General features: G+C 35.6%; 1 protein-coding gene across 6 annotated transcripts in view; it reads left to right on the top strand.

The window, feature by feature from the left end:
• The first annotated feature begins 470 nt into the window (after positions 1 to 470).
• Positions 471 to 27,812, top strand: part of LOC124110784 (inositol 1,4,5-triphosphate receptor associated 2-like) — a 177,356-nt gene continuing 150,014 nt past the window's right edge. For 3 of the 6 annotated variants that reach the window (XM_046470209.2, XM_048384576.1, XM_046470200.2), the window contains exons 1-12: positions 4,098 to 4,255; positions 5,379 to 5,600; positions 7,915 to 8,039; positions 10,016 to 10,143; positions 11,037 to 11,103; positions 11,971 to 12,129; positions 12,238 to 12,406; positions 20,095 to 20,172; positions 21,808 to 21,864; positions 22,251 to 22,310; positions 23,638 to 23,702; positions 27,080 to 27,248. In XM_046470209.2, the coding sequence (XP_046326165.2) occupies positions 5,442 to 5,600; positions 7,915 to 8,039; positions 10,016 to 10,143; positions 11,037 to 11,103; positions 11,971 to 12,129; positions 12,238 to 12,406; positions 20,095 to 20,172; positions 21,808 to 21,864; positions 22,251 to 22,310; positions 23,638 to 23,702; positions 27,080 to 27,248 (1,236 nt within the window). In that variant the 5' untranslated portion in view covers positions 4,098 to 4,255; positions 5,379 to 5,441. Of the gene's footprint in view, positions 630 to 4,096; positions 4,256 to 5,378; positions 5,601 to 7,914; positions 8,040 to 10,015; positions 10,144 to 11,036; positions 11,104 to 11,970; positions 12,130 to 12,237; positions 12,407 to 20,094; positions 20,173 to 21,807; positions 21,865 to 22,250; positions 22,311 to 23,637; positions 23,703 to 27,079; positions 27,249 to 27,812 lie in introns of those variants that run through there. The other 3 variants (XM_046470217.2, XM_048384575.1, XM_048384574.1) reach the window with 2 other exon arrangements.

Raw genomic sequence — 27,812 nt, 5'->3', positions numbered from 1 at the left:
ACATGTGGGATGGTGTTTATAAATTGAACAAATTTAATCAAATTCAGTAAAATAGTTTTCATTTATATTAACACTTTTATGTCTCCCTGGTCAGTCTTCTAACACCCATGCAGGTGGATAGGTCGGTGTTGAAATTCAGACATCGATTTTGATGGAGAGTGGTTTTCATAGAGAAACTTAAATTGTGCATGTACACGACAGGTGTGTATAGGTTGAAGCAATGACATCCACCGGGTCAGCATATAACCAGTATTATACCTATCAGATGCATCGTGTCAGTCACCCAGTCGCTTTGAAATATAAATAATAAGAAGTGCATTTATAATGCGCCAGATTCCATTCGCCAAGTGGATGTTCATAACGCTACACTAAATATGTAATAGAATTGACAAAAAGAAAAAAAACGCGGCCACCAGCTGTCATTAATCTATATCGACAACAGATCTGTGTAGTTTCGCTTGTGACGGACATTACAACATGACGTGAATTACCGTCAATGGCTGTGCTGGCTTGACAGAAAGGGTTGCCTGTATAGTGCGAGCCCATGGCGCTACTGATCACAATCAAAATGGGTACCTCCGTCCATCGTTCTAGCACCACGACCTGTCACATTCAACCCGGAAATGAGGGTATGTATGACGACATATATCGTCAACCACATCGATACTTTGTGCAGTTCCTGTTTTCTGAATACATTTTAGCAAGTTATGAATAAATTTTGATTAAGTAAAGCAACACTATTGTTGGTAAATATGTGCATCACCGCGAATTGACTAACGAGCAGTCTATAACATCATTCTGTACACTTTAAATTTATCTGTGAATTGTTTTCTGACGCGGGTTTCGTGTAAGAATGCAGCTAGCTGGACATATTGTTTTCTGATTCTGCATGTTTCCTAGCAGAGTATAGCGAGCAATCGTGCCTTTTCTCTTCCTCTAGGCTTGTATTGAGGGCTGGAATTAAATGCAGTTATAGCACAGCCATGATGCAGTTCTTTGAAGTCAAGACAGACTAAAGAAATCAATGTATATTGAATAAACATATTGTCCTCGCACAAAGTCTCCTGGTGACCCGTCTTTATATTAGTATTGATTGCAGCTGTACATTGCTATACATATATACCAGTACGTAGCATGCATGGTTTACAATACATGTACTCAACTACACGAAACTTTCTCTCGAAATATCATAAAATTATCATTGTTGTTGTTGTTGTTATTATTATTATTATTACTACTACTACTAGTAGTACTACTACTTCTATTATTATTATTATTTTATTTTTATTTTTTTAGTCCAAGTTGGGACTGAATTAATGCGACTATATTCTTGGTGATGTTGTAATAATATTCGATAGTGCCGTTGAACTGACGTAAATATCTTGTGTTAAATTAAAACGAGGTACAAGTTATTGTAATTTACTAACTGTCAAAGTAGCTTCGGTAGCCCAGTCGCAGCACTCCGCTGAGCAGAGTTTCTTCATTTGGTCGTACCAGGATCCGCTGATCGTGGTTCGAATCTTAGAAACGTCTTGTTTATTATCCTTGGTTTGTCAGCACCATGTCAATGCTCGTGGGCTTCACCAATGTGGTTGACGTTTCCGATCTATACATCAATAGGGGCTTCTCTACCACAGAACGCCGACACACAGTGATATTACTGCACAACTGTCACTGAAAGAGGCATTGATGACGTCACATAATAATAACGTCACGGTCAAAATGACGTCATGTTTGTATGACGTCGTTTCGGGATTGATGCTTTGTGACCATTGACGGAGTGTGAACAGCAATTTGGTTGAAAACAAATGACCCAATAAAGCTGACATTTACACTCTGGTATTGCCCCGCTTTGTCAGGTCACTTCATGGTATAAACATGTCATGTGACAAGAAAATACGAGCATTCCCTACGTATTTATCATAACATTCCAGAAGGACTTAAGGGACCTATCACGGAAATTTATCAGAATGGGAAGGAGATGAATACTGCTACTTATCATACCTCCATGTTAGAATGATGAGATCTGATTTGTCCACGTGATCTTGATAAAATACTTTATCATACCACCATGTCAGAATAATTAAATCTGATTGGTGCATGTGATCTTGATAAAATACTATTTATCCCGCCTTGGAGGGGAATAAAAATCTCAGCGGAAGAATAAATCCATTATACCCCGCCACGAGCAGGACAGACTGCACGTGGATTTCTGAGAGGAGGAATAAATCCCTTATACCACGCTTATATGGCATCGGTCACTGAACGGCAGAATTAAGATAAACGTGTACACGGTATGTCAAAAGTCATTTGAGTTTCTATACAGTGATCAGTATGAATAGATGCAGGTTATTTTAAACCTTCTGATTGACAGGTTTTAATGCATGCCTCTATTCTCCATGTGTAACAGGTGACACTTCACCGATATGTACAGGACGCCCAGAGCTAGTGTTTGCCCAAATATCCAAAATATGCTGAAAATAGTTCACCTAGGCTTCATGTAGTGTTAATTTCGTGTGAAAATGAAATAGGTCGTAAAAACATATATTCATCTAGGCACAAACTATTTTACCACTCACAAAATACGAACCCATGTACACCAGACTCCCCTGTCGCGTGTTTTGCGAAAGTTACTGGAGAGTGCCGCCGTCTTCTATCGAATAGTTACTCTTGAAAATGGCTTAATAGTCCAGTGGCTCAAATAATAGTACCGCATTAATGGCAATGTCTGGCAAAATTTGCGGTGACTTTGAAATACTGGAATGAAAATGATCACAAATGTTCAATGGCTTACAAGTATAGCCAGTTCTTCTCTGACTACAAAACACATGTGAACACCCAAGCTAACACACAACGTTGTCACAACGCTGGGGATCGATTGGTAACGCCGTGATACAACGTTGTGACACGGGTATTATTACGTCTCCGGGCAACGTTATTTCACAACGTAATAACAACGTTGCATATTTACGTTGTAAAAACGTTGTTCATCGGACATCACACAACGATTTGTTACAACGTTTCTGAAACGTTGGTGCGACGTCAACTGTCTCCTTGACAAAAATTGTATGAACAAATGTTTTACATAGAAAATCGACACAATTTCTGCAGAAAACAAGACAGAGATGCATTATTTACCTATATTTCGGCTTCAGGATTTGGCACAGCTTTCGTGTAGGGTACTTTAAATTTGCTTTCCGATCAAAAATGGTCTAAGGCGCCGCGATTTGCTGTGCGGATTGCGTCCCTTGGCCTTGCGAGGATCCGCTGATAATGAATTCGCCCTGTCTAAGAACCTTGGTATACCTGTACTCATGTGCTTAATTTTCATTATGAATATCTACAATCTGCATAACTCCGAGTTTAGTTCCAGCTGACAATACGTATAACCTAAACAGTGCTCACAGCGCTTTACCGTACGTACTCGCCCACTCATACTTGCAACTGTAAACATAATAATTTAAGACAGTATGGACTTTAGAGAGTTATGTGTTTGAAATAGCAACAACAAATCAGAGAAATGTCATATTTTTTTGTATCAAGCTAAATCGTGCTGTCTTCAAAGAAAAACGTTCTGCCGCAAAGTTGCTCTTAGGGCAAATTTTATCAGTCCACCGACTCAACAAAAAACAAATGTATTTACCGAACATTACATGTAAACTGGTAAACAGATCTACTAAATTTGTAAAGCATACTAACTAAATATGGAGGGTGGTGGTGGGATGTAAGTACTAGCATACTTTACAAGGCTAATTACATTAAATAACACAAACATTGGTGTCGTTACCGTTTCATATGCACGACGAGTTTTGTAAAAAGTGTACTTTACGAACAACTATTTACAATACCTCACAAAAAATAGAAAATATAACAAAACTTTCTTGAATCTGACTCTGATATTTAATGCAAAAAGGGAGACTATGGATACCATGTATTACTATAAAACAACAAACAAATGATTCTTCGAGAAAAAAATTAAACACATTGTTAAGATGATGTTTTAGTTGTTTAATCCTTGCATAAGTTTTAGGTAGCTCTGACACGAAATCACAAGCGGGTCTTTCAAGTGAAAAGGGTAAACAAGCCAAAACCAGGTAGTTACAGTTATCTGTCTAAACAAGGATCTGCAAACATTTAACAGATAACTCGTATTTCCAACGGAATACGATCTTAGGGGATCGGAGGCGTAATTGCTCTTTATCTAGTTACCTTTCGAACGAAAGGGGCATATGGAGGCAGACGACCAATCTCTCCGGTGAATATTTGTCGTGGGCGTGTCAAGTTCATAACCTTTCGTGCGTACCTCTATCACCACGTAACATCTCTATATATTGGGGATGTCATGCGGTATTAAGACAATGACAAGCTCTTATGTTAGAGGTACTAACAGAATATATGATCATTCACATATTGACGTAAATGTGAAGGCTGACGTTCGTAACGCTGTCCAGTTATCTCCCTTTTTGTAAGCAAATCAAATTTCCAATTGCTTATGTTTATTTGTTGTTTTGTTGCTTATAATTTAGATAGCTAACTAAATTGAGTGTGTCCCAAGACACCTCTTTTCTACTTCGTAACTTTTGCATTTTAGGTAAACAAATATAACACCCAGACTTATGATAGTTTTGGCTGTCACAGACACAAACACACATTGGATCTAGAGCCGCCTCTTTTTGCCAGTAGGTCTTTCATCATGACATTTACCTGAATATGTTGACTTGTTAATCCTGATATCAAAGTTGCAAAAGAAGTACACAAATTATTTGTATTGTTTGCATAATCATGTCTAAACAATACATGAACTGACAAGACTTCAATAAGCAAAGGTGTACCTAATGAATACTTTTGTAAACAGTTGATACTTAGTCTACCCCGTTACATACAGTGGTTTCTGCTACAGTGCATGTTCTGACAGAGAATACTAAGTATTTGTCATCCTCTGTTGAATTGCATTAATTCTGTGTGGTAGGTGCATGGTAAATGCATCCCCGACATGTTCACATTGTCACATATATATTTTGATCAATATTGTAATGCTGTAATTGTTGCTCTTAATTTGATAGAATATGATCTATTCTTTATCTGTAATTGTCGGTGAAATTGTTGTTATGTTTATTAAACTTGATACACCATGCACATACTTTCTGCAGCTATTTTAAAACTTCATGAAGTTGATTAATTTCCTTATAATGACAACAAATATTTAAGAAAAGTATTTATATAAAAAATGAATTCTACATTAAGTAATAATAAACAACTAGAATAATTTCAAAAGTATCTGCTATATTGAACAGAGAAATATAACCTTATTTCATGTTCATTTTCTCGTATTAATCTTATGTGTAGAATTTGAGTGTTGAATATTTTCTTGACCATAGGAACACCATGATGAAGATAAAGGCTGGAATTGAAGGGATTTGCTAACCACACTGTGGATAAACATGTCAAAAAACATGTCAGCAGACACTGTCACACGCCTCATACCTGAGGAAGACTTGATTGATGGATTATTTTACAAATGTGATATCAACAAAAATGGAAGGGTGTGTGTGTCTAGACTGATCAGATATCTTACCTCAACAGCTGGTCAAGACAAACAGGTATTTTAATGGATTAATAGCACATCTGTTCCAAAGGGCCCTATGACTTCATATTATCAGCGGCTTTATATGGGAAGTCCTTTGGAACCTTTTTAACAATTTTAACTCTTCTCCAGAACTGCTATGTGAATCAAGCTCATTGTTTTAGTTGCTTCTGATAACAACATAACAAGGCTAAATTTTCTTAAAAACTGACAGATAAAATAGGCAATATTAAGTTTTAATATTTTTAGAGATCCTCTGCTTAATAAACCTAACAGGTCCAGACATCTGAAAAACATAGTTTCAAGTGTCATGATTAACAATCAGTATTGCTTAAACATGTTAAAAGTAATATTTTATTCTTCCCTCTCCAGTACCAGTTAATGTATTGCAGTTGGTTGGTTGGTTGTTTTGTTGTTTTGCGCCGCACTAAGCAATATTCCAGCTATATGACGGCGGTCTGTAAATAATCGAGTCTGGACCAGACAATCCAGTGATTAATATCAAGAGCATCAATCCACACAATTGGGATTGATGACATGCATCAACCAAGTTAGCGAGCCTGACCACCCGATCCTGTTAGTTGCCTTTTACGACAAGCATAGTCACCTTTTACGGCAAGCATGGGTTGCTGAAGATCTATTCTACCCCGAAATCTTCAGGTATTGAAGTAAAATAAAATATGGGTAACTGATTGTTACTAAATCACAAATCAGTCTTAATTGGATTATCAACTGTGTTAGATACTATTGATAATGCTACTGCACTTCATCTTTTAGTGATCTTTCCTTCAGGTATGTTGGTGAAACAAAAGCCCTTTCATAAGCCCAAGTTATAAAAGTAAAAAGATAAGATTTTGGGGTCCCTAAAAATAAAAAAAAGAGTCAAAAATCATCTGTTACAGAGTTGCCATCTACCTAATGGTAAAAGTAGTAGTCCACAAGGACATGTTGCTAGCCCTTCCTGAATTTTACTTGTCTCAGACTAGCAGATCATGTTAATTTTGAACACTGTCCCTTGTTGCATTGCCAGCTGAATTAGCAGACGGGTTGTAGATTCACATTTCTTAAATCTACCCCAGTAGACTGGTGATTTTTAACCAAATAGTGAGACAAACTTTAAAAAGAAGATAAAAAGTTTTAGGTGATTGTCAGCCTGCACCTTCAATGTTATTCTAATTCAGGTCAGACATTTTTTTTCTTGAGACAACACAGCATACACTTGTAGGCTGTAGATATCAGTGTTATTGTGAAATTCAAAATAGGTGCATTAAAATTGTTTTATAGCTGGAATAAATCTCTGAAGTGGAAAGAGATCTGGGGCAATCATGGAATGGCAGCATGATGTTTTGAAATCCACCTTTGTACAGATAATGTACACCAAACAGTATCTTGGCACAAGTATTACATATTTACAATTTCTGGGTGGGGGGGTGGAGGGGGGAGGGTTGTAAAAGAAACTTTATTAGTACATTTGATGTGATCATGCTTAAACTCCTCAAACCAACATGGAAATCAATTTTTATGTCTGCCAGCTGACATACAATGTTGGGTTTGAAGTTTAATTGTTTCTGATTGGCAAACATAAATTTCTCATGATCATTTTGACAGTATGTGCTTTGGGGCTAGTATGTTTGCCTTGAGCCCCATCTAACCAGTAACAGGAATATTCATTGTCAACCTAATGTAAGCACAATTTATATTTTAACACAGTGTGCACCTAGCTATTACCACCTACTCATTATTTTCTGCCTTAATTAATTATTACATTTAAAAATAAAAATCATGTAACAGTTTTGGTAGGGCTGGCTAAAAAGATCAATAATTGGAATTATAATCAATAGGAAGAACTATTTACGATTATCGATATGAAATTGTTGTCATCCATAATAACTTACTTAACTATTGTAATGAAATAAAGTTTAGATTTACTGACTTGTTATTATCAAAAATGTCAAATGTCGAAGACAGAAAGCAACTGTTTTTGTTATACACACATGTATCTCAAATGTTCATAAAACAGTCTATGTATAAATGTGTCACTGCTCACCAGTGATGTGAAATATGTTGATACTTTCTGGACCCTCGCATATTTGCTTAAACGTAATATCTCCAATATTTATTGATAATTGATCAATATTTAGTTAGTGATTAATAATCTCTATAATCTATATCGATAGAAAGCCCTAAAATATGCTGTTCTTGAGTATTTTCATGAAATATGACATTTTCATCCTATATTGAGCCAGCTGAAGACTTTTACAGCTTGTTGAAGTTATAATGGATGGATTTATCACAAGTTGTTTCAGCGTCTTGGAAACTGTATATTTCAGTCCCTAGCAGCAATAGAGAACCTGTCCGAAATGTTTGACCCACATGCTTCAGATATAGCTATTGATCTGCTCACTTATCGTAAGTGCATCAACAAGTGGATTCAACAAGTCAGGCAGAGTAAGAGGTAAGTTACTATTTCAATAGGAACAGAAAATTGCAGTGAACTTAACTGTCAAAAAAAGATTTTAAATTACTGCTCGGCTCCATGGTGACAGTATGAGAGTTGCATGAAAATGTAGAATGAAAAGACAAATATTACAATATGTACGTCTAATATTTAATGATTATATCTTATAATACAATAATCTGTTTTGTTCTGTATCATCAGTAAATAAGAATGGAATATTGGAAGCCTTAGGAGAAGTTTAAATAAGTAGAGAATGTAATTAACTTAAGTTGAAAAAAGGGGATTACTATTAAAAGTTAGCCCTCAGCCCTCACTGTATAAGCCAAAATCTTTTGTCTAGCCTGAAGTCAACTGTTGGGAACAGTTTTAGTTGCTTTTTAGACTAACATCTGTTCTCCAAAATGAATATATTTTATAGAAAAAGAAGTTGTTAAATTATAGTTATAATATATAATAAAAAGGAGCCAGGAGACTTGCCAAATATTATAGACTTGCATGGACTGTATTGAATGTATTTGTTTCAGGGTCTGTATGACAGACTAGTTGCTATTATGAGCTAAGCTTTTAAGACAGAAAGAAATTTTAATAGCCTCTCACTTTGGACTTGTGACTAAATTCACAGACTATGTTTGTAATGTTTAAAGAAAACTATTTTTTATTAACATATTGAAGAATAGAGATGGCAGCCACAATAAATCAGAGCCTATGTAAAAATCTTTTCATGTCAACAAATATTTGTAAAGAGGAAAAGCACAGTTAGTAATCAGCCACTTTTCAATCTGTTTTCATGTAAATATACCATTTAAAAATATTGTATTTCAAGTTGAATCCTTCCTGGTTGATAAACCTACATTTCTTGTGACTATTTTGATTCAGCTGCCTGTATGTGATATAGGACCAGTATTTCCTTGACTAGCTCCATCTTGACAACATGAAGTATAATCATTTTTATTCTTCAACAGATTGATAGTTTTTTTCTGATTATATAATTATTATTGTTGTAATTGATGGCTGCCTGTTTTCAACACTGCTATACAGTGTGCAACTGACAGCTGGGAATACTTAAGAGATCCAAGTGTATGCACAATGTGTGATGTGTTGCCATGGTTACTTTACACAACATCTTGTCACCAGGTTGATTACCCATGAGTAAGCTATCCACTCATTTATGGTCGCTTTACTCTTTTGAAAGAGAAAAATATGTCGGGCAAAAATAGTGAGAGTTTCAGGTTCGATGTTAGTCATGTTAGTAGATTTCTTCAATCCTCTGAAAGTTGAAGTTCCTTTGGGTGAGTAAAAGTTTGGGTATTTATTTTAATTTGCTCATACAAGTATAGATTTCAATCATGCAGCAATAGTATTCTTTCAAATACAAAGTCCTTAGAGTCTTTATGTGCCTTCCTCTATGACACAAATGTGCCTTCCTCCATGACACAAATGTGCCTTCCTCTATGACATATTCTACATTCAATAAGAGGCCTACAAGGCGATGTGAAACGGGGTTTAACGTCGCGTCCAGGATTATTGCACTTATATAGTGACATGCATGCATTTGTGTGTGTGTGGCTGCTTGTACTATTCCAGACTAATGCCAATTTTATAGAGCTAGCCCACTGAGATTCCATCCCACAGTTTAACAAGAATACCCCAAGCAGATACTGTATACTGACCCTGAGCCAACCAGTCCTTGTTTTAGCCCCACAATGCAACAAGAGGCAGATAGTAAAGGGACCGAAATGACATGATGAGGCCACACAAAAATTAGTCATCAGATTATAAACATTTTTTTTAGGAAATGTGAGTCAGCTGGCATTTTATTTTTAATAATATGTTCAAGGCATCTATCAATGGATGTAATTCACATGCAGGGTGAATGTAGGACAATGTGTGGTGTATTTCATGTACAGGAAGAGCAACACACATGACCTATTAAATTAGAATAATCTTTCAACTTCCACATGGCTATATTTCAGGGGAAGCAGTGTCTCAGAAGAACTCATGCCTCGGAATCCCCTTAAGAGACAAAAGAGCAGTTTGTTCTACCCAGACAACCATTTTCCTACATTCCTCAGTGAGGACAATGTTTCAAGCCATATTGAAGGTAATGTGATGCAGTGATAAAGGTTTTGTAATTTGAAGTTATATTGACAAAATACACAATATTTTTCGGAAGAAAAAAAATAAATTTCATACAAGACATACTACACTCAACTGAGTTGACTTTCTACCATTTCACATCAAGAAAAATTATCATGTCTGAGAGTTGTGATGAAGTGCTGAACTAAGGCTGACGTGATATTGAATGTTTTTCTTTCTAATGCAATGATTGTAATTATGATAATAACTGATTATTTTTAAATCTGTCCATTAGAACCACCTGACTGTCAGGATTTACTTTAAGTTCCCCTTTCATGTTAATCCAAACATTAAATGCTCTGATGTTGTGCTGTTCTGTTATTGGAGACAGTGTATGAGGACCAAAGTGGGGTTGTTTTATATGTTTTTATTCACCTCAAGAGGCATAATTAAATAGAGTGAAATGATAACTCTGTATAGAGAGGGGTCAGGTGATTGACAGATGCTTCATGAAATATCGGTTTTGAAAGAATTTTACAAGAGCTTCACTCAGTACAGTTGCAATGAAGCCAGCAATCAAGCATGTTCAGATGTACAGTGAAGTTATGTTTAATTTCCTGGACTTTTCTCTCACCTAGTAGTAAACACAAGAAGTGTTAGAGAATTTTCAGTAATAGATCTGGGAACAATGTTTCAAAATCATGTTAACATAGTCTTTTTAGTCCCTAATTCTAATTAAAGCTTCTGAGAACAAAAGTTATTTTAGGATAAAACCAGGGCACTAGTGCTTGGTAAATGGAAAAATGATACAGATGGTAAAATAAATAAGTACACTGTATGAATTATGGGTTTGTGTTGATCGTTGTAAAAGATAACAGCCTGAATGAATTTTTTAACTGACTTTGTATAATTTTCCAGGTGCAAATATGTCAGCTTCAGTCCTGGATGCATCTTCTCTCGATACAAGTACCAGACATTTTGAAAGGTAATGTGACTTAGTTCATGGATTAGCAAGCTCAAGAAGCAGCTCTTGGGAATGCCAGGGAAAAGTGCTTGTTGTAAGAATTGACCAAAGGCGATCAGGTGGTTAGGCTCGGTGACCTGGTTGATTGCTGATTGCATGGATTGTTGCTGATGCTTTCAGTCACTGTTTTTTTCTGATTCAGCTTTGACTGTTTACATGCCACTGTGATACAGCTTGGGTATTGCTAGCTGCAGAATTTGCACATTGTCACGTTCAATCAAAATCAGGTACATTTCTAGCCTGGGTGTAGGTTCCTGTGAAATGGTTTTGGAATGCAGTGTAACACAGCTGGACACAAAGATAGAAAACTGATCCAGAAGAATTATTCTTTGAATGTTGACCCTTCACTAAATACATCTGTGTCTTATGATGAACTCATAAGTGCTGTTTTGGTTACACTACACCTGTCTCATTCTGTCTTCATATGATTGAACCACAGTGCTTACAACCTGATACTTTAGTAAGATGAAAATAACCAATATGTTCAGTATTTTTCAAGATACCAGAGAGGTTTTTTTTCACATGTAATAGCAGTAGCATATCACAATAATTCAGCATAAACAAGATGCTTCTTGCATTGCAACTTTGCCTTACATGATAGGATGATGACTAAATGACCGCCATAGGATAACTGCAACAATTTCCTACCTTTGAGCAAAAATCCGAAAGGATTTCTGGTTTATATGATATACATTCAGTTCCATGTTTATGTCTCGATTTTTACATTTATTTTGACTCTCTGTTCAACAGACCGTTTGGTGATGAGAAACACAAAATATAGCATGCTGGATATGAAAATGTACAATAGTAAGTTTACTATTTCCCTAGTGAGATCAGCGAGCTGACAAGTCAAGTGGGAGACCTGCAGCACCAGAACCGGAAGCTGGTCGAGGACAACTCCAAGCTACACCTGCAGCTGGAGGCCCAGGAGGAGAGCATGAACACCATGAATCAAGACCATGTCATCACCAAGAAGAAAATAAAGAGGTGGGCATACAAGAGCTGCCTTCAAGTGTCTACATCATTGACACTGGGTGTCACAAATTAATTATTTTCTACCATCCAGATTAACATATTTCCACTGTTTCTCTCCAGCTTGCAAGAATTGGTTGACCTCCGCTCAGAGACACAGGAGGAAAATGAAGAACTGAAAACGACCCTAACAAAGTACCAAGATAAGAGGAAGGAGCTGGAAAACAGGTTGAATCAGGTTGAAAGGGAAAATACAAGTTTACAGGCACAGATTACTGACTATGAGAGCAAGGTAGGTGATAAAATATTTTGTGTACCATAGTATTGCATATATAGGCTCATGGGACTAGGGCTGGCTATAAAGATCATGATGTGTTATATCTTTTATGTCCACAAAGTAATCCAATAAAGTGTCACCACTCACCAATGGTGTGAAGTATGTTGATTTCTTTCAGACTCTTTTGCATATTTCCTCAAAGTTACTTCTCCGATATTTATCGATAATTGATCGATATTTAGTTCTCTATGATCGATAGCCAGCCCTAATGGGACCCATCAGATATCTGATAGATTTACAGAGCTTGGAATTTGGCTGTGTCAAACACCTCAAAAGAGTAACACACAACCTCTCTTTCTTGCTATTGTGGTCATGGAATAATGGAATAAGTTTGTCTGATCAGGTGTTGAGTACACAGCTACAATATATTTTACAGTCTGTGCCAATAAGGTTTCAGTGTAGGACAAAACAGGTTACGCTGTATTAAGTCAACATGAGTTTGTAATCTAGAGCCAGCTTCCTTCAGTCTTCAGAAAGCTTATGTTCTTCTTGACTTCTCTTGTCTTGTTGTGGTATTTGAAGGAGATGTGCATGTATGAGTTATTGTATGGGTGCTTCCTACACTACATGATCTTCCTTTGATACTGACATGTACAGTCAGTAACTGCTGTCAGTTTTAAATTTGTTTTTCAGCACACTTACTTTCAGGGCCACTTGCATGAATATGGTAGAGTTTAAGATCTGACTCATATGAAGAATGTATTTAGAACCATTCCATCATTTCTTGATTAATTGTGCATTATTCATTATTGAAAAAGTCATGCTTGTTTTTGTTTTGTTTACTGAACATTTCGGAAATATTCTAGCTAAATGATGCCTTTGTAGAGCCTCAATCCATTCTTTTTATGTAAAGTGAATGTGTCATGTTTTGTTTTAGTACATGTAGTAATAACATGTAACGACAACAGGACTAAAATGACCAGATTTATTTGGCCAAAGTAGGTAAAAGAAGCAGACCAGGTCCAGGTACAATGTATAGCAAAAAGTAACACAATAAGAAAGTGTATACTTAAACGACTTAAATACAAATTAGCTCAGTAATAAAATTTAAACTTAAAGAGAAAATATTAAGTTGCTAGTAGACTGTAACATGTATCAAGCCTACAACCCATCGAGACATACAACTAGAATATACTGAACAGAAAAGGCAGCGGGTGAGCGGGGATAAAAAAACATGTGTTAGAAGTAGCGCTTAGCCAGCCAATGACACCGAAAGGCGGTAATTTAAACCATGCGGCTAGGGATGATGGGAATAGACGAGAACATAGAAACAGGCATTATGGGTAGAAACTTGACCCGGAAAAAGTCTAGCAGACCAAAAACTTTATAAACAAAGCTATACCCAGAAAACTGTATTAAACAAATGATAAATGCGAAAGCCTGTACAAAAATAAGAAAGCAACACATGGACATGCAAAATAAACAGACTATACTACAAACATTATGTGGCAAAACAAATGTTGCTGGGGATCTTACTTAATCATTTTCAATCTACCTACAGAAAATGTGTAATTTAAGATCAAAGTTATTTGTATTTCCATTTATGAATGACCTTGATTTTTACTAAATATTTGTATATAGTCTTTTTATACACTTATAAATGTCATCATTGTTGTGACTCACTGTCCCATGCAAGGGAGCAGCTGTAAATGGTGAGTGAGTGAGTATGGTTTACACTGCTCTTAGCAATATTCCAGCAATATCACAGTGGGGGACACCAGAAATGGGCTTCACACATTGTACCCATGTGGGAGATCAAACCAGGGTCTTCATCGTGACGAGCGAACGCTTTAACCACTAGGCTACCCCACTGACCCTCTGTATTTGGTGAGAACATCACACTAGAAACTTTGACATTTTCAGAATTTAACAAATTTAACAACTGCATGGATTTTAATTTTCTTTTGTGGAAAGGTATGCTTTGCTGTTGCTGTATTATCAGTGTATAGTTTCAACTTTAGACTCTAAACCTGTACTAAAGCTTTTGTACCTTGACAACAATGCATTATCCTTGGAAACAGTATTACAGGGATGGAAATGAACTCAAAAGCCAAACAAGCCAAACAAGCCCACAGGGCTAGTGGAATTCGTTTCTGCTAGCTCTGCAAAAGGTTTCTCTTCCTGATTAAATAAGACTTTCAAAATTCTACCTTTAAAGACTCGAAAATTGCCAGATGTACAGCGTGGCAGTTTGACAGGGGATTGCTTACAGCATTAGTTAAAAGACTTACAGGCCTATGGGCTAGTAGGGCTGGTGATTTAGATCGATAATCGTAATTATCATCGATGGAAGAAGGTTGTGACGATTATCGATATGAATATAATGCTATCGATAATGACATGTATTTTTTCGACAAATAAAAGTTTTTACTGCAACACATTTGACTTATTTGTTTTGCTATCCTTGTAATTATCGCTAGATATAAACAGACAGATTCACCCTAACATACAGTTTTCTCCCCTTCGCTTGATGTTTAGTCGCAAATAAAAATCAAATGTTTGAAAAAGTAAAAAGTTCTGCTTTGAATCGAACGACGACGCCATTACGTGTTGATAGTGGGTAATTACAAATGTAGTCACAGGCATCTAAATGCGGAGTCAGGATTTTAGAAAATATGTATATTTTCGAAATAGTATGAAGTATCATGATTAAAATAGGTTTCATAATACTTTAATTCTTAAAAAGAATTCTTCCCATTCTATTTCCTAAAATTTCAAATTTTATGTCTATTTGGTAACTACGTATTCCAGTCTGTTTCGATTTTTTCAATGATCATGGTTTTCGTTTTTGCCGGTATTCTCAACTCACAGCCCACGTGAGGTCCACGTGGGGTTTGACATTTTTACGATATGGCAGCAAAAATTCCTAATTTCCCCGTTATAATCGCACGATGTTTGTTTAATAGCAGTCTGCCACCCAATCTATTACGTATCACACGTGTGAACCTAGTACAACCTACTACGTAGCACACACCTGTACACACCTGACATTCACAATGGCGGAATATTTGATGATTTTTTATCTGAATAGTTTCGTGAATACTGTACATAAATGACAAACGACTATATCAGGTGAAATTACATTTAATTTCTCAATTACCGTATTTTCTTGAGTACAGTGCGCACCCATGTATAATGCGCACCCCCCTCTAGCGGGTTCAATATTTTGGAAAAAAAGAAATTTGAATATTATGCGCAGAAAAAAATTACACCGTACCCTTTCAGCGAAGTCCGGCACACGAACGGGTGATGAGAAACTTCGTCAGTACAAATTCGAAATTTGAGAAAAAAAATCACCAGACATGTTTATTTACCGTTTAAATAGTATTTATTGTTCTGCTAGGCATTGTTTTATATCCCGGGATTAAGATTACCTTGTGTATTTTCTCGTAAACTAAGCCGGAAACAGCAATCAGCTGTACACACGTTTTCTTGGAATCGACCGGTGATTCGGTCAAGACACACCCAATGAAATAACTTAATAGGATTTTTAATGCAAGGATCGGCAAAAATTGTATATGAAACTATTTTTTTTATCAAGAATAATATATTCCATTATTTTCTTAATTATATACAGCCTTTACTAAACATATTTAAAATAGATAATAACCCTAAGCGAAGCAGCTGATCGCTATTCCCGGGTATTACTTTTTACATGGACTCAGTCTGACCAGTCACCGTCAAGGCTCACGCGCACGTGATCGCGAGAATTTCATGTTGACATAGAATCGTCAAACAAAAACAAATATGACTTTTAACGAGTCAAAGTATGTCATTTATGATATATGTATCCATTCTCTGTCAACTAAAGTTCGTTTCAAGACGTCAATAGCGGTATTCTGACCGTGGTTGCTGTTAATAACGGTGAGTTGTGCGATCTTCCGATAGCTTCACACACGATTTCGCCGAAATTAATAAAAACAATATTAAAAGGAATACTCAAGAAAATACGGTATTCTCACTTTATAGAAATAATAATTGTCTTTGACGACATGAATCTTAAACTCAAATTGTTCATCGCTAAAAATGCGATGTAACGTGCGTATTGTTGAAACACTGAGTCTCCGGAGAAGTGAAATGCCATTTTTCTGTAATGTCATTTTACCAAAATAGAATTCTTTGATATTTATCGATTATTGATCGATATGTGACTACCGATAATCGATCTGAGTAATCCATATCGATAACCAGCCCTATGGGCTAGTAGGATTATAATATTATTAGCCAGTGGTAATTTCTACTAGCCACTGGCCTACGGGCAAGCATTAATTTCTATCAGTATTACTGCAGTATTACCAGCAATGTTGTACATTAGTGGGGACCTGGTGTTCATAAGGTTTGCTGCTATTGTCTTTGAATCTGGGACCCGCTAAAGTTTAACTTTTAACATTAGATTTGAATAATTTTCAACACTGATCAATATAAATAAGATATCTATTTTAGACACCTACACAAAATTTATGCAGTAACAGAAATAGTATAACTATATTTAAAGTATACCCTTGTTCATGTTGTTATCAGATATTAGACATTATCAGGCTCACTTCACATTTTTCTGCATGACCTATAGCTGATAATACCACAGCATGGTGCACTTCTTTGTAATTCAAACGATAAGATAGTAAACATAAGCATTTGATTGAGTCTGTGTTATGGCTACAGAAAGGTAGGTGACTGTTACACGGAGTGCTGGCAAACTTCTCCATATCAGAAAGTAAGTTTGACATTACACTGTTTTCTGTTTATCTTCATGGTGTTATTTTAGGCAGTTTCGAATTAGATGCATCATAAAACACATTTCACTCATCCACTGATTTATCAGCTACAATTGTGCATATTCTTGATCCTTCAATCTCATAGGAATTCTGGAGTGGAATGGATCCCATGACCACAGGCTTGTTGTAAGACTTGATCAATGAGGATTGTATGACCAGACTGTGGGTGCATCATGGCAGTGGATCCAGAGGGAGGTTCTGGGGGTGGCCCTCCATTGTATTGCTGGTCCAGTGCCAACTGAAATGAGGATTGGGTGGTCACTCTGTCATTATACCCAAATGGCTTGAATGATTTCTCATGTTTCAATCTCTGGTTTGACTGGTCCAGACGCAATCATGGGCCTCTGAGATGTAGCGAAAATATTGCTCATTGCAATGTAAAGCAACGTGCAGTGAATCACTCATGCAATGAAACAGTGTACAGGTTTTAGGTAAAGGCTATAAACCTGTACTGGGTTGACGGGGTAGCCTAGTTGTGCAAGTGTTCGCTCGTCATGCCGAATACCCAGGTTCAATTCCCCAAATGGGTACAATGTGTGAAGCTATTCGCTGGTGTCCCCTGCCATGATTTTGCTGGACTATTGCTAAAAGCGGCCCAAAACCATACGCACTCACTCACTCACTCACTCACTCACTCACTCACTCACTCACTCACTCACTCACTCACTCACTCACTCACTCACTCACTCACTCACTCACTCACTCACTCTACTACTTTTGTGGTACCTTGACAACAATGCATTACCCATGGAAACAGTATTACAGGGATGGAAATTATCTAAAAAAACAAACAAGCCCACAGGGCTATCGGAATTTGTTTCTGCTAGCTCTGCAAAAGATTACTCGTCCTGATTAAATAAGACTTTCAGAATTCTACCTTTAAAGATTCGAAAGGTGCCAGATGTACAGCATGGCAGTTTGACAGGGGATTGCTTACAGCATCAGTTAAAAAAACTTACAGGCCCTACGGGCTAGTAGGATCATAATATTATTAGCCAGTGGTAATTTCTACTAGCCTCCGGCCTACGGGCAAGCATTAATTTCTATCTATCCCTGCAGTATTACCAGCAATGTTGTACATTAGTGGGGACCTGGTGTTCATGAGGTTTGCTGCTATTGTCTTTGAATCTGGGATCAGCGAAATTTTAACTTTTGATATTAGTGTTTTGACAAGGAACTTTGATTTACATAATTTTCAACACTGATCAATGAATAAGGGATCTATTTCAGACACCCACACAAAACTTATTAATTTATTAATCAGAAGTATTCCTCTTGTCAGCAGACTTAACATCCAAATGGCACGCCCAAATATCTTTTTTTATGGTGTCACTTCATTTTTCGACATCTGACACTTCTGGGTTTATGAAGCTGACATTTCATGTATGTGATCCAAGAAAAGTTGGCTTGCTCTACGATTTGATCATGATTCAAAACTATATATTTTACATATCCTTACACAAAACAACACAAACACAAATTGATGAGTAGAATCTACCCCCCCATATTTTTTTAATATACATTTTTGTTAACGTTGGTCAGTTTTGTCAAGGTCCTAATAAAAAAATCTTTAAATTAGGCCTTAGGAGATTGCAACTCATTCTTGTCCCTTATAATAATTGTGTTCCTTTTAATTGATATGTCAGTTAATGTTAAATACATAACCAGATGAACTTGATCAAAAAGTCACCAGTTATCAATCCAAAAGGAAACTATGATAATACTCTTTGATTGGTAAGCCAAACTTTAGTTGTTTAATGCTTCTTGATGCATTCTTACAAAATCCCAAAAATTAGTAAGCTTATGCAAAATTACAAATCACAATCTCAGACATTATTCAATTCTTCAAGTATGTAAGACATGGATTTGCACACAGCATGTCATCTCTGAATAGTCTGTGATAACTTTTGTAAGTGTTTATACTTTGGATCGGCATGTATCTAGTGGATTTGTCTTAAGGACCAGATTACACACAGGTCAAGTGGAGATATATAGGGCTTTTACAGGCAGGGGAGTGATCATGTCAACAAACTCCCCCCTCCGCACTGACACAGCCAACTCACTTGTGTTGACACACGCCTACCACCTTGAATTGAACCTGGACCATTCTAGTTTAGCAGTGTGCCAGTGATACTCCCAGACATGTAGGTGTGGAAACTATAGCCCTGTCCATGATTGTGGTGTTCTGTTAGGAAAATGGCACGCCACTATGTTGGGACAGTCGTGACACCTTGTTGCTGGCTATCAGGGCTAATCAGTGTTAATTAACTAGGGTAGAGAAAAGGTGAAATGTCAGACCGTTGGATTTATTTCAGGTTTGTTCCTCATGCTCTATACATGTACTGTGAAGAAGTTACTTGTAACTTGTGTACGTCCATGCAACCTCACTTATGGTTGTTTTCAGTTTCAAATTGTGTGTGGTAAAGTCTATGAAGAGTATGTACATAATATATACTGGATACTCAACACTGAAAGAATGGTACATAAGGAAGAATTACTGGTGTTACTTTTAGGCTGACAGACCCACCTCAATTTCAAACTCATAGGTTACTGGGCATATTTTACCTCATTTCTACCCCTGATTCATTCAACTTGACATTTTGAAAATATTGTTGGTGTATCACAGTGTCTTCATATGTTTTATTCATAAAATAATTAATCATAGTAGTTCAAGTTCAATTTGAATTTTGCTTCTAAAACTAAATTAATCAATATACACATTGTATGTATGGTTGAAATGTTCGAATAGTAAAGTGACTGAGTGGGAGTGTTTCACATGGTGGTTCACACTATTGTTTTTCTATCCAATTTTAAGATGATATAATGCAGATAATTTTGAAGGTTTACATTATGATTTTACTTTTGTAGTTACAGATATTACTGTGTGAACTGGAAAATGCCAACATTCAACAGAAATCTCTTCAATCAACTCTAATAGAACAAAAAGTAAGATCTATGTGATTTTTGTTTTGTCATATCTATTTGATCACTTCTGTTTTGTTAGATTTTGTTGTAATTAACGAATCAAGCAGCAATTGTTATCTAGTTTTTTCATTCTTTTTATATTGGTTTATGAACTTCTTACTTTGATTCTGAATTTTTTTTGAGAAAAGGAACACAATCATGAAACTGTTGTCACAATGCATAATAGTTACAACTTACCATGGACTAAAAAGTTTTAAAATACTGAGAAACCTGAGTACTGAGAATGAAAACAAATAACAGCACGACCTTTCGAGTGTCTTACTCACATCTCACCTTGTTGTTTATGACTATGTCCATTATCAGTTTAAGATGTAATCGGTTACCTTATGAAGGTAATAAATATCCCCAATAAACACGACAGTACTTGCATGTCAGCTTGGTGTGCTGGGCTAAAGAGCAAGAAACATGTTAGTGTTTGTGTATACTGAGTCAAGAGTGCTTACAGTAACTGCATGTACGGGTAGTATTGTTAGTCACACATTGTGGCTGACTAAAATAGATGTCAAATTACTTCTGGTATATGCCTTAATGATTTCTACCACTTCCTCTTAAACACTTCACATTCCTGAAGTCACATAGTTGTTGTTCAAGGAGAGGTAGGACCATCTCATATGAGTTTTTCAGTGGGACTGTGTTTGATTTGGGTATCAGCCATATGCTTCATAGGTCAGTAAGGTCCTGTTCAATACAATATGAGAAACAAGGAAAATAGAGCATAACTGTCCCTTATATTTTAATCCAGTGGGTCATCATTAACTGTAGATGATAAGTGCAGGGATAGATTTATGCAGAGGGTTTAAGGTCTAATATGGCATGAAAATCTGGTGAATGACCTCTTTTCTTTTAGTTTTAGAAATGTTTTATTTGTGGTTTAAACTATAAATGTTTGGCTTAGGACACAATTTGAATACTTTAATTTGAAGATTTACTTGTCTTTGCTTATGCTGCAATCTCGGAACTTTGTTCAGTCCATAGATTGAAATGGAAGTTTGGGTATGATGTTCGGTGATTTATTTTTAATGAGGGACGTAAAACACATTGGTAATCACATGTGTTGTAGATTTTTATTTTTTTATTAACATTGTGACTGTCATTATACATGTTATATGTATTAGCATAATTTCAGTCAAAAGGAATTGTATATTCAAAGAAATTGATGTTTCTAAATCAAGAGAAATATTATGATTTGTAGGAGAGTTGACCAAGGGTGCCTGATGAATTATTAGTTAGACATTTTAATTAATGCTACAAATCAATAGCGTGTCAGACGTCTTTTCAATAAAACATGCAAACCTTATACTTCTTACCGAATGTAATAGGTGAGCTATCACTGACTGCATTGACCCATGAATTGATTTGCCTTATTCAGCGGGAAGGTTTCTTAACTAATGCATGTATAGAGAAATTAATAATCTGCCACTATAATTTTGTAATTACTTAATGAGATTGGAAAATCAAAAAACATGTTTGTCAGGACAAATTTCATTTGCCTTGTAAATACTCAGATTAGGTCAAATTGATATAACCAATTCGACCAAACAAAGGTCCTGATTCAGGGATATAGATATGACTGTATCTGCATTTCTTTATTTGCAGCAACTTTTAAAGAAACTAGCAGAGGAGCGAACAATGCATGAAGTCACTCTGTCTGAAGTAAGTACAGTTAATATCAGAAATGGAATTTCAATTGTCAAACCAATCCAAGTGTTAGTGTTTACTTTGACAATGAAGAATATCATTATCATTCTATACTTCTGCAGCATCTTCTTAGAATGAAGGGTTGACATGAATTCTATTCAACAGACTACAAGTCACTTCAGATTAGTGGTTTAAGCAACATAACTTGATGTTTGGTAAAACAAGTACTTAAGACTAGTGGCTTGGAAGAAATGCACTGTTGAGGCAACACTGTTATTCTTTATGTTGACTGCGACAAAATATTAAAGTTATATTTTCAATTAATTTTCACCTTTCTTCAGTGTATATTATTTTTTAGGGGGAAATTACAAATTGAAGTATATTGTGACTTCTTCTTTCAGAAACAAACACAAATTCAAGATCTCGAGATTTGTGTAGATGAGCTCAATAAAATGAATGAGGTATGTGATTACTTATTCATAAAAGTTACGCCACTGTTCCACAAAGCTCTTAACGTGCAGACGGTTGTAACCTTAAAGTATGAGAGTTATGATCACCTTAGTGCTAAGATCGCTTTGTAGAAGGGGTCCAGGATTGTTAGTGTACTGGCTGCTGTGTTAAAGCTGTACTACCGGTGATGGCGGTATGAACAACAGTAACTCACTCATTCTTCAGTCACCTACTCGATTCAAGGGCTATTTGATATACAGCAAAATGCTCAAGAAAACATTAATAGCTAATGGAAGACCTCTGGTATATAACTGTTCATATCTGATCACGAAGCATTTTCCATGGAGGTTGTCTCCCTTAGATCATGTGAGTACCTATATATTCATGGTAGGGGCGTTCTGTGTTATATAGTGAGTGACAAGTAGCATGGTCTTAGTCACAATCTTGAAAGCTACGTGTCCCTTGACTAGAATACTAGATTTTAACAAACTAAGTGTTCACAAGATTACAATCTGGGTTTAAACATTAAGGAATAATCATAAAATGACCATTACATTGCCTTCTGTTTGAAAGTGTTTTCTCATCATACCATATTTGCAATATTATTTTAAATATGTAACTTATCTTCATAAGCATGTCCTTCAAAGTGTGAAAATTTACGCGACAGTCCATACTTTCTTGTATATAATAAGATTATTTTATTGACAACAGCAGCGTAATTGCTTTGTAACTTTTATAAAAAACGGTTTAGTTTCATCGACGTTTGAATCACTACTGCTCGTTCCCTAAAATGACTGTATCTTCATGAAGGCTTTTTCATTTCTCCTTATTATTGTGAGAATGGTATGTGTAGTTAACTTGCAATTCATAGAATTTTGACCTTGATAAGGTAAGACCTGAACAACACGACTTTGAAAAGAAAATTGTATTCCTTCTTATGGTTTAAATCATTGTGATTTTATCTTGAATAATTTTCTTTTAAATATTTAAAAATCTAAGTTTACAAATAGTTATGAAATCTTATTCTCAAGAACCACAAGGTTCTTCATAATTCAGGTGTAGCTCCATGTCTTTCATTGACTTTGTACCTTATATAACTGCAATGAAATTGTTCGATCCCTACTTTTCAATAAACCTTTCATAGTCTTATCCCAGCCAGACAAAAACATCAGATGATGTGGGATTCTGTGAAATGATACATGTAATGTGATGTGATTCACTGCTGAGGCCACACTAAGAAGTCAAGTGATTTCTTACATCTGAGGATCAAGTCTGTCCAAGAATCACCAGTGGGTCTTGAATTCTTGCTTGAACTGTCTGTTTGATTTCTTTCTGTAGGAATTGAAATATGAACATGACGATCTACAAATGCAGTTTATACAAGCTCAGCAGGAAATAACCAAGTAAGTGTACAGCTTTCTGGTTGTGAGAGTAATGACATAATGTGTTATTTCATTGTAGGGAATTGCAAATACATTTGGTCGATTATCAGCTTAATTCCCCTGAAATATCAAGAAGAGCAGGCTGGTCCTTCAAGACAAAAATAATCCACACAAACCCTTTTGCTCAATACCTTGGCTCACTATAGTCCATACACTAAGATAAAACACAGCTTCCAGATTATATCTTCTGCTAATACACAAGCCATATACTGATTGTAATTTGAATTTCAGAAAGTAATGCTATTGACAAAGTTAGGAAATCATATTTACATAACTTAATTTGATTCATGTTGTCAAAAATGATCATAATTACCCACAAATCATGTTGTATACTTTTGCAACTATTTTCATGTTCTTGTTCTATAACAAAGTTGACATTGAATGTGTAGTACATCCTGTGCCTTCCTTATGCAACTGACTGAGTGACTCAATTTCTTATTGTAAAGGAAATCAAACAAGCTTCTTTTTTTTCTTTCAGGGAATTACTGTTTTATGGAAGCCTATTACTGCCACAGTCAAAACAAAATTTCATCTACATAGATGATACTTACATCTATGTAGATGTTACTTTCATCAACGTAGAAGATACTTACATCTATGTAGAAGATACTTACATCTATGTAGATGTTACTTTCATCTACGTAGAAGATACTTACATCTATGTAGAAGATACTTACATCTATGTAGATGTTACTTTCATCTACGTAGAAGATACTTACATCTATGTAGATGTTACTTTCATCTACGTAGAAGATACTTACATCTATGTAGATGTTACTTTCATCTACGTAGAAGATACTTACATCTATGTAGATGTTACTTTCATCTACGTAGAAGATACTTACATCTATGTAGATGTTACTTTCATCTACGTAGAAGATACTTACATCTATGTAGATGTTACTTTCATCTACGTAGAAGATACTTACATCTATGTAGAAGATACTTACATCTATGTAGATGTTACTTTCATCTACGTAGAAGATACTTACATCTATGTAGAAGATACTTACATCTATGTAGATGTTACTTTCATCTACGTAGAAGATACTTACATCTACGTAGAAGATACTTACATCTATGTAGATGTTACTTTCATCAACGTAGAAGATACTTACATCTATGTAGATGTTACTTTCATCTACGTAGAAGATACTTACATCTATGTAGATGTTACTTTCATCTACGTAGAAGATACTTACATCTATGTAGAAGATACTTACATCTATGTAGAAGATACTTACATCTATGTAGATGTTACTTTCATCAACGTAGAAGATACTTACATCTATGTAGATGTTACTTTCATCAACGTAGAAGATACTTACATCTGTAGATGTTACTTTCATCTACGTAGAAGATACTTACATCTATGTAGATGTTCCTTTCATCTACGTAGAAGATACTTACATCTATGTAGATGTTACTTTCATCTACGTAGAAGATACTTACATCTATGAAGATGTTACTTTCATCTAAGTAGATGATACTAACATCTATGCAGATGTTACTTTCATCTATGTAGAAGATACTTACATCTATGTAGATGTTACTTTCATCTACGTAGAAGATACTTACATCTATGTAGATGTTCCTTTCATCTACGTAGAAGATACTTACATCTATGTAGATGTTACTTTCATCTACGTAGAAGATACTTACATCTATGTAGATGTTCCTTTCATCTACGTAGAAGATACTTACATCTATGTAGATGTTACTTTCATCAACGTAGAAGATACTTACATCTATGTAGATGTTACTTTCATCTACGTAGAAGATACTTACATCTATGTAGATGTTACTTTCATCTACGTAGAAGATACTTACATCTATGTAGAAGATACTTACATCTATGTAGAAGATACTTACATCTATGTAGATGTTACTTTCATCAACGTAGAAGATACTTACATCTATGTAGATGTTACTTTCATCAACGTAGAAGATACTTACATCTGTAGATGTTACTTTCATCTACGTAGAAGATACTTACATCTATGTAGATGTTCCTTTCATCTACGTAGAAGATACTTACATCTATGTAGATGTTACTTTCATCTACGTAGAAGATACTTACATCTATGAAGATGTTACTTTCATCTAAGTAGATGATACTAACATCTATGCAGATGTTACTTTCATCTATGTAGAAGATACTTACATCTATGTAGATGTTACTTTCATCTACGTAGAAGATACTTACATCTATGTAGATGTTCCTTTCATCTACGTAGAAGATACTTACATCTATGTAGATGTTACTTTCATCTACGTAGAAGATACTTACATCTATGTAGATGTTCCTTTCATCTACGTAGAAGATACTTACATCTATGTAGATGTTACTTTCATCTACGTAGAAGATACTTACATCTATGTAGATGTTACTTTCATCTACGTAGAAGATACTTACATCTATGTAGATGTTACTTTCATCTACGTAGAAGATACTTACATCTATGTAGATGTTACTTTCATCAACGTAGAAGATACTTACATCTGTAGATGTTACTTTCATCTACGTAGAAGATACTTACATCTATGTAGATGTTCCTTTCATCTACGTAGAAGATACTTACATCTATGTAGATGTTACTTTCATCTACGTAGAAGATACTTACATCTATGAAGATGTTACTTTCATCTAAGTAGATGATACTAACATCTATGCAGATGTTACTTTCATCTATGTAGAAGATAGTTTCATTCACGTAGATGATACTAACATCTATGTAGATGTTACTTTCATCTACGTAGAAGATAGTTTCATCCACATAGAAGCTACAATCATCCATGTAGATGATACTTACATCTACATATGGATACGTTCATCTGCGTATATGATACTTACATCCACGTAGATGATACTACCATTGATTTATTCACTTTTGTGAAAACTTCTTTTCGTGTAATCGACAATAGTTGCAGGTCAGATATATATAACCTCTGGCTTAATTAATAATCACTGATTTGTTTGACTTTCTATTTTGACATGGCTTTTTGAGGTATTATCTAAACATTAAGGAAATTCAATCATGAAGGGGTGAGAATCACTCAAACTATGTACATGTAAGTATCTACTATGATAATCATCTAAGTTGATGTAAATATCTTCTACGTAGATGAAAGTATCATCAACGTACATGTGAGTATCATCCACATAGATGAAAATGTTCTCTAGGTAGATGATAAGACTGTGACACTAATATGCTACCATACCGTTAGATGTGTATATATGTTTTATGCATTCATTTCTGAACAAATTGTCAGTTTGTTTTTTTCAACTGAAAATGATGAGAAGATCAATGACCACTTTGCACCTCTCCATGTTCCAGTTACCACATGAAGGATGACAAGCCCAACATGTCCAACTCCTCCGGGTGTGTCGATGACCTGGAGGTTGAGGGGGAGGTGCTGGAGGCAGAACATGTCTCATCTCACGAGTCTACAGCATACAGCACTCCTGTAAAACAGACCTCTATACACAATGAGATCAAGGAAATGGTGAATATTCCCTAAAAAGAAAACTCAACAGGAATTAGTACATTTTAGGGAAACAGATATCGACTGAAGACAGGTGTGGATGTGGTTGCAGTGACTCGGCAGCAGCAGTCACCTGCACTATGAGGAACCTCACACTGTGCAGCAACAGTGAATTAGTCAATGAAAGGCAGGAAGCCAGTATGAATTATTACTTAATTTTTAGCTCACCTTACCGAAAGTCATTTGAGCATGTGTCATGGGCTGTTTGTCAGGCATCATTGATGTCATGGTCAGTGAACGTCTTCTGCCCTGAAACCTAAATTTAACGCCAGAATTTGCTTAAGATGTTCAAATATTATTTGCAGTATGGCCACCACATTGTTTATACTATCAACCACTTGCCTGTTGCCTAGCATAAGTGTTAGGGAAGGTTGAAGATCAAGGTCATTAAGTGAGGTGAGGTGAAATGGGGTTTAACATCGCGTCCAAGATTATTGTACATATATAGCAACATAGATGGTCATTGTGCGCACAGTATCTGAAGTGTTTAAGATTGAGATTCTATTTATATTTAAAATGAATGAC

The sequence above is a fragment of the Haliotis rufescens genome, unplaced genomic scaffold, assembly GCF_023055435.1.
Source record: "Haliotis rufescens isolate VD_foot unplaced genomic scaffold, xgHalRufe1.0.p SCAF_5, whole genome shotgun sequence".
NCBI classification, from domain to species: domain Eukaryota; kingdom Metazoa; phylum Mollusca; class Gastropoda; order Lepetellida; family Haliotidae; genus Haliotis; species Haliotis rufescens.
This window is presented reverse-complemented; position numbering and strand designations above follow the sequence as displayed.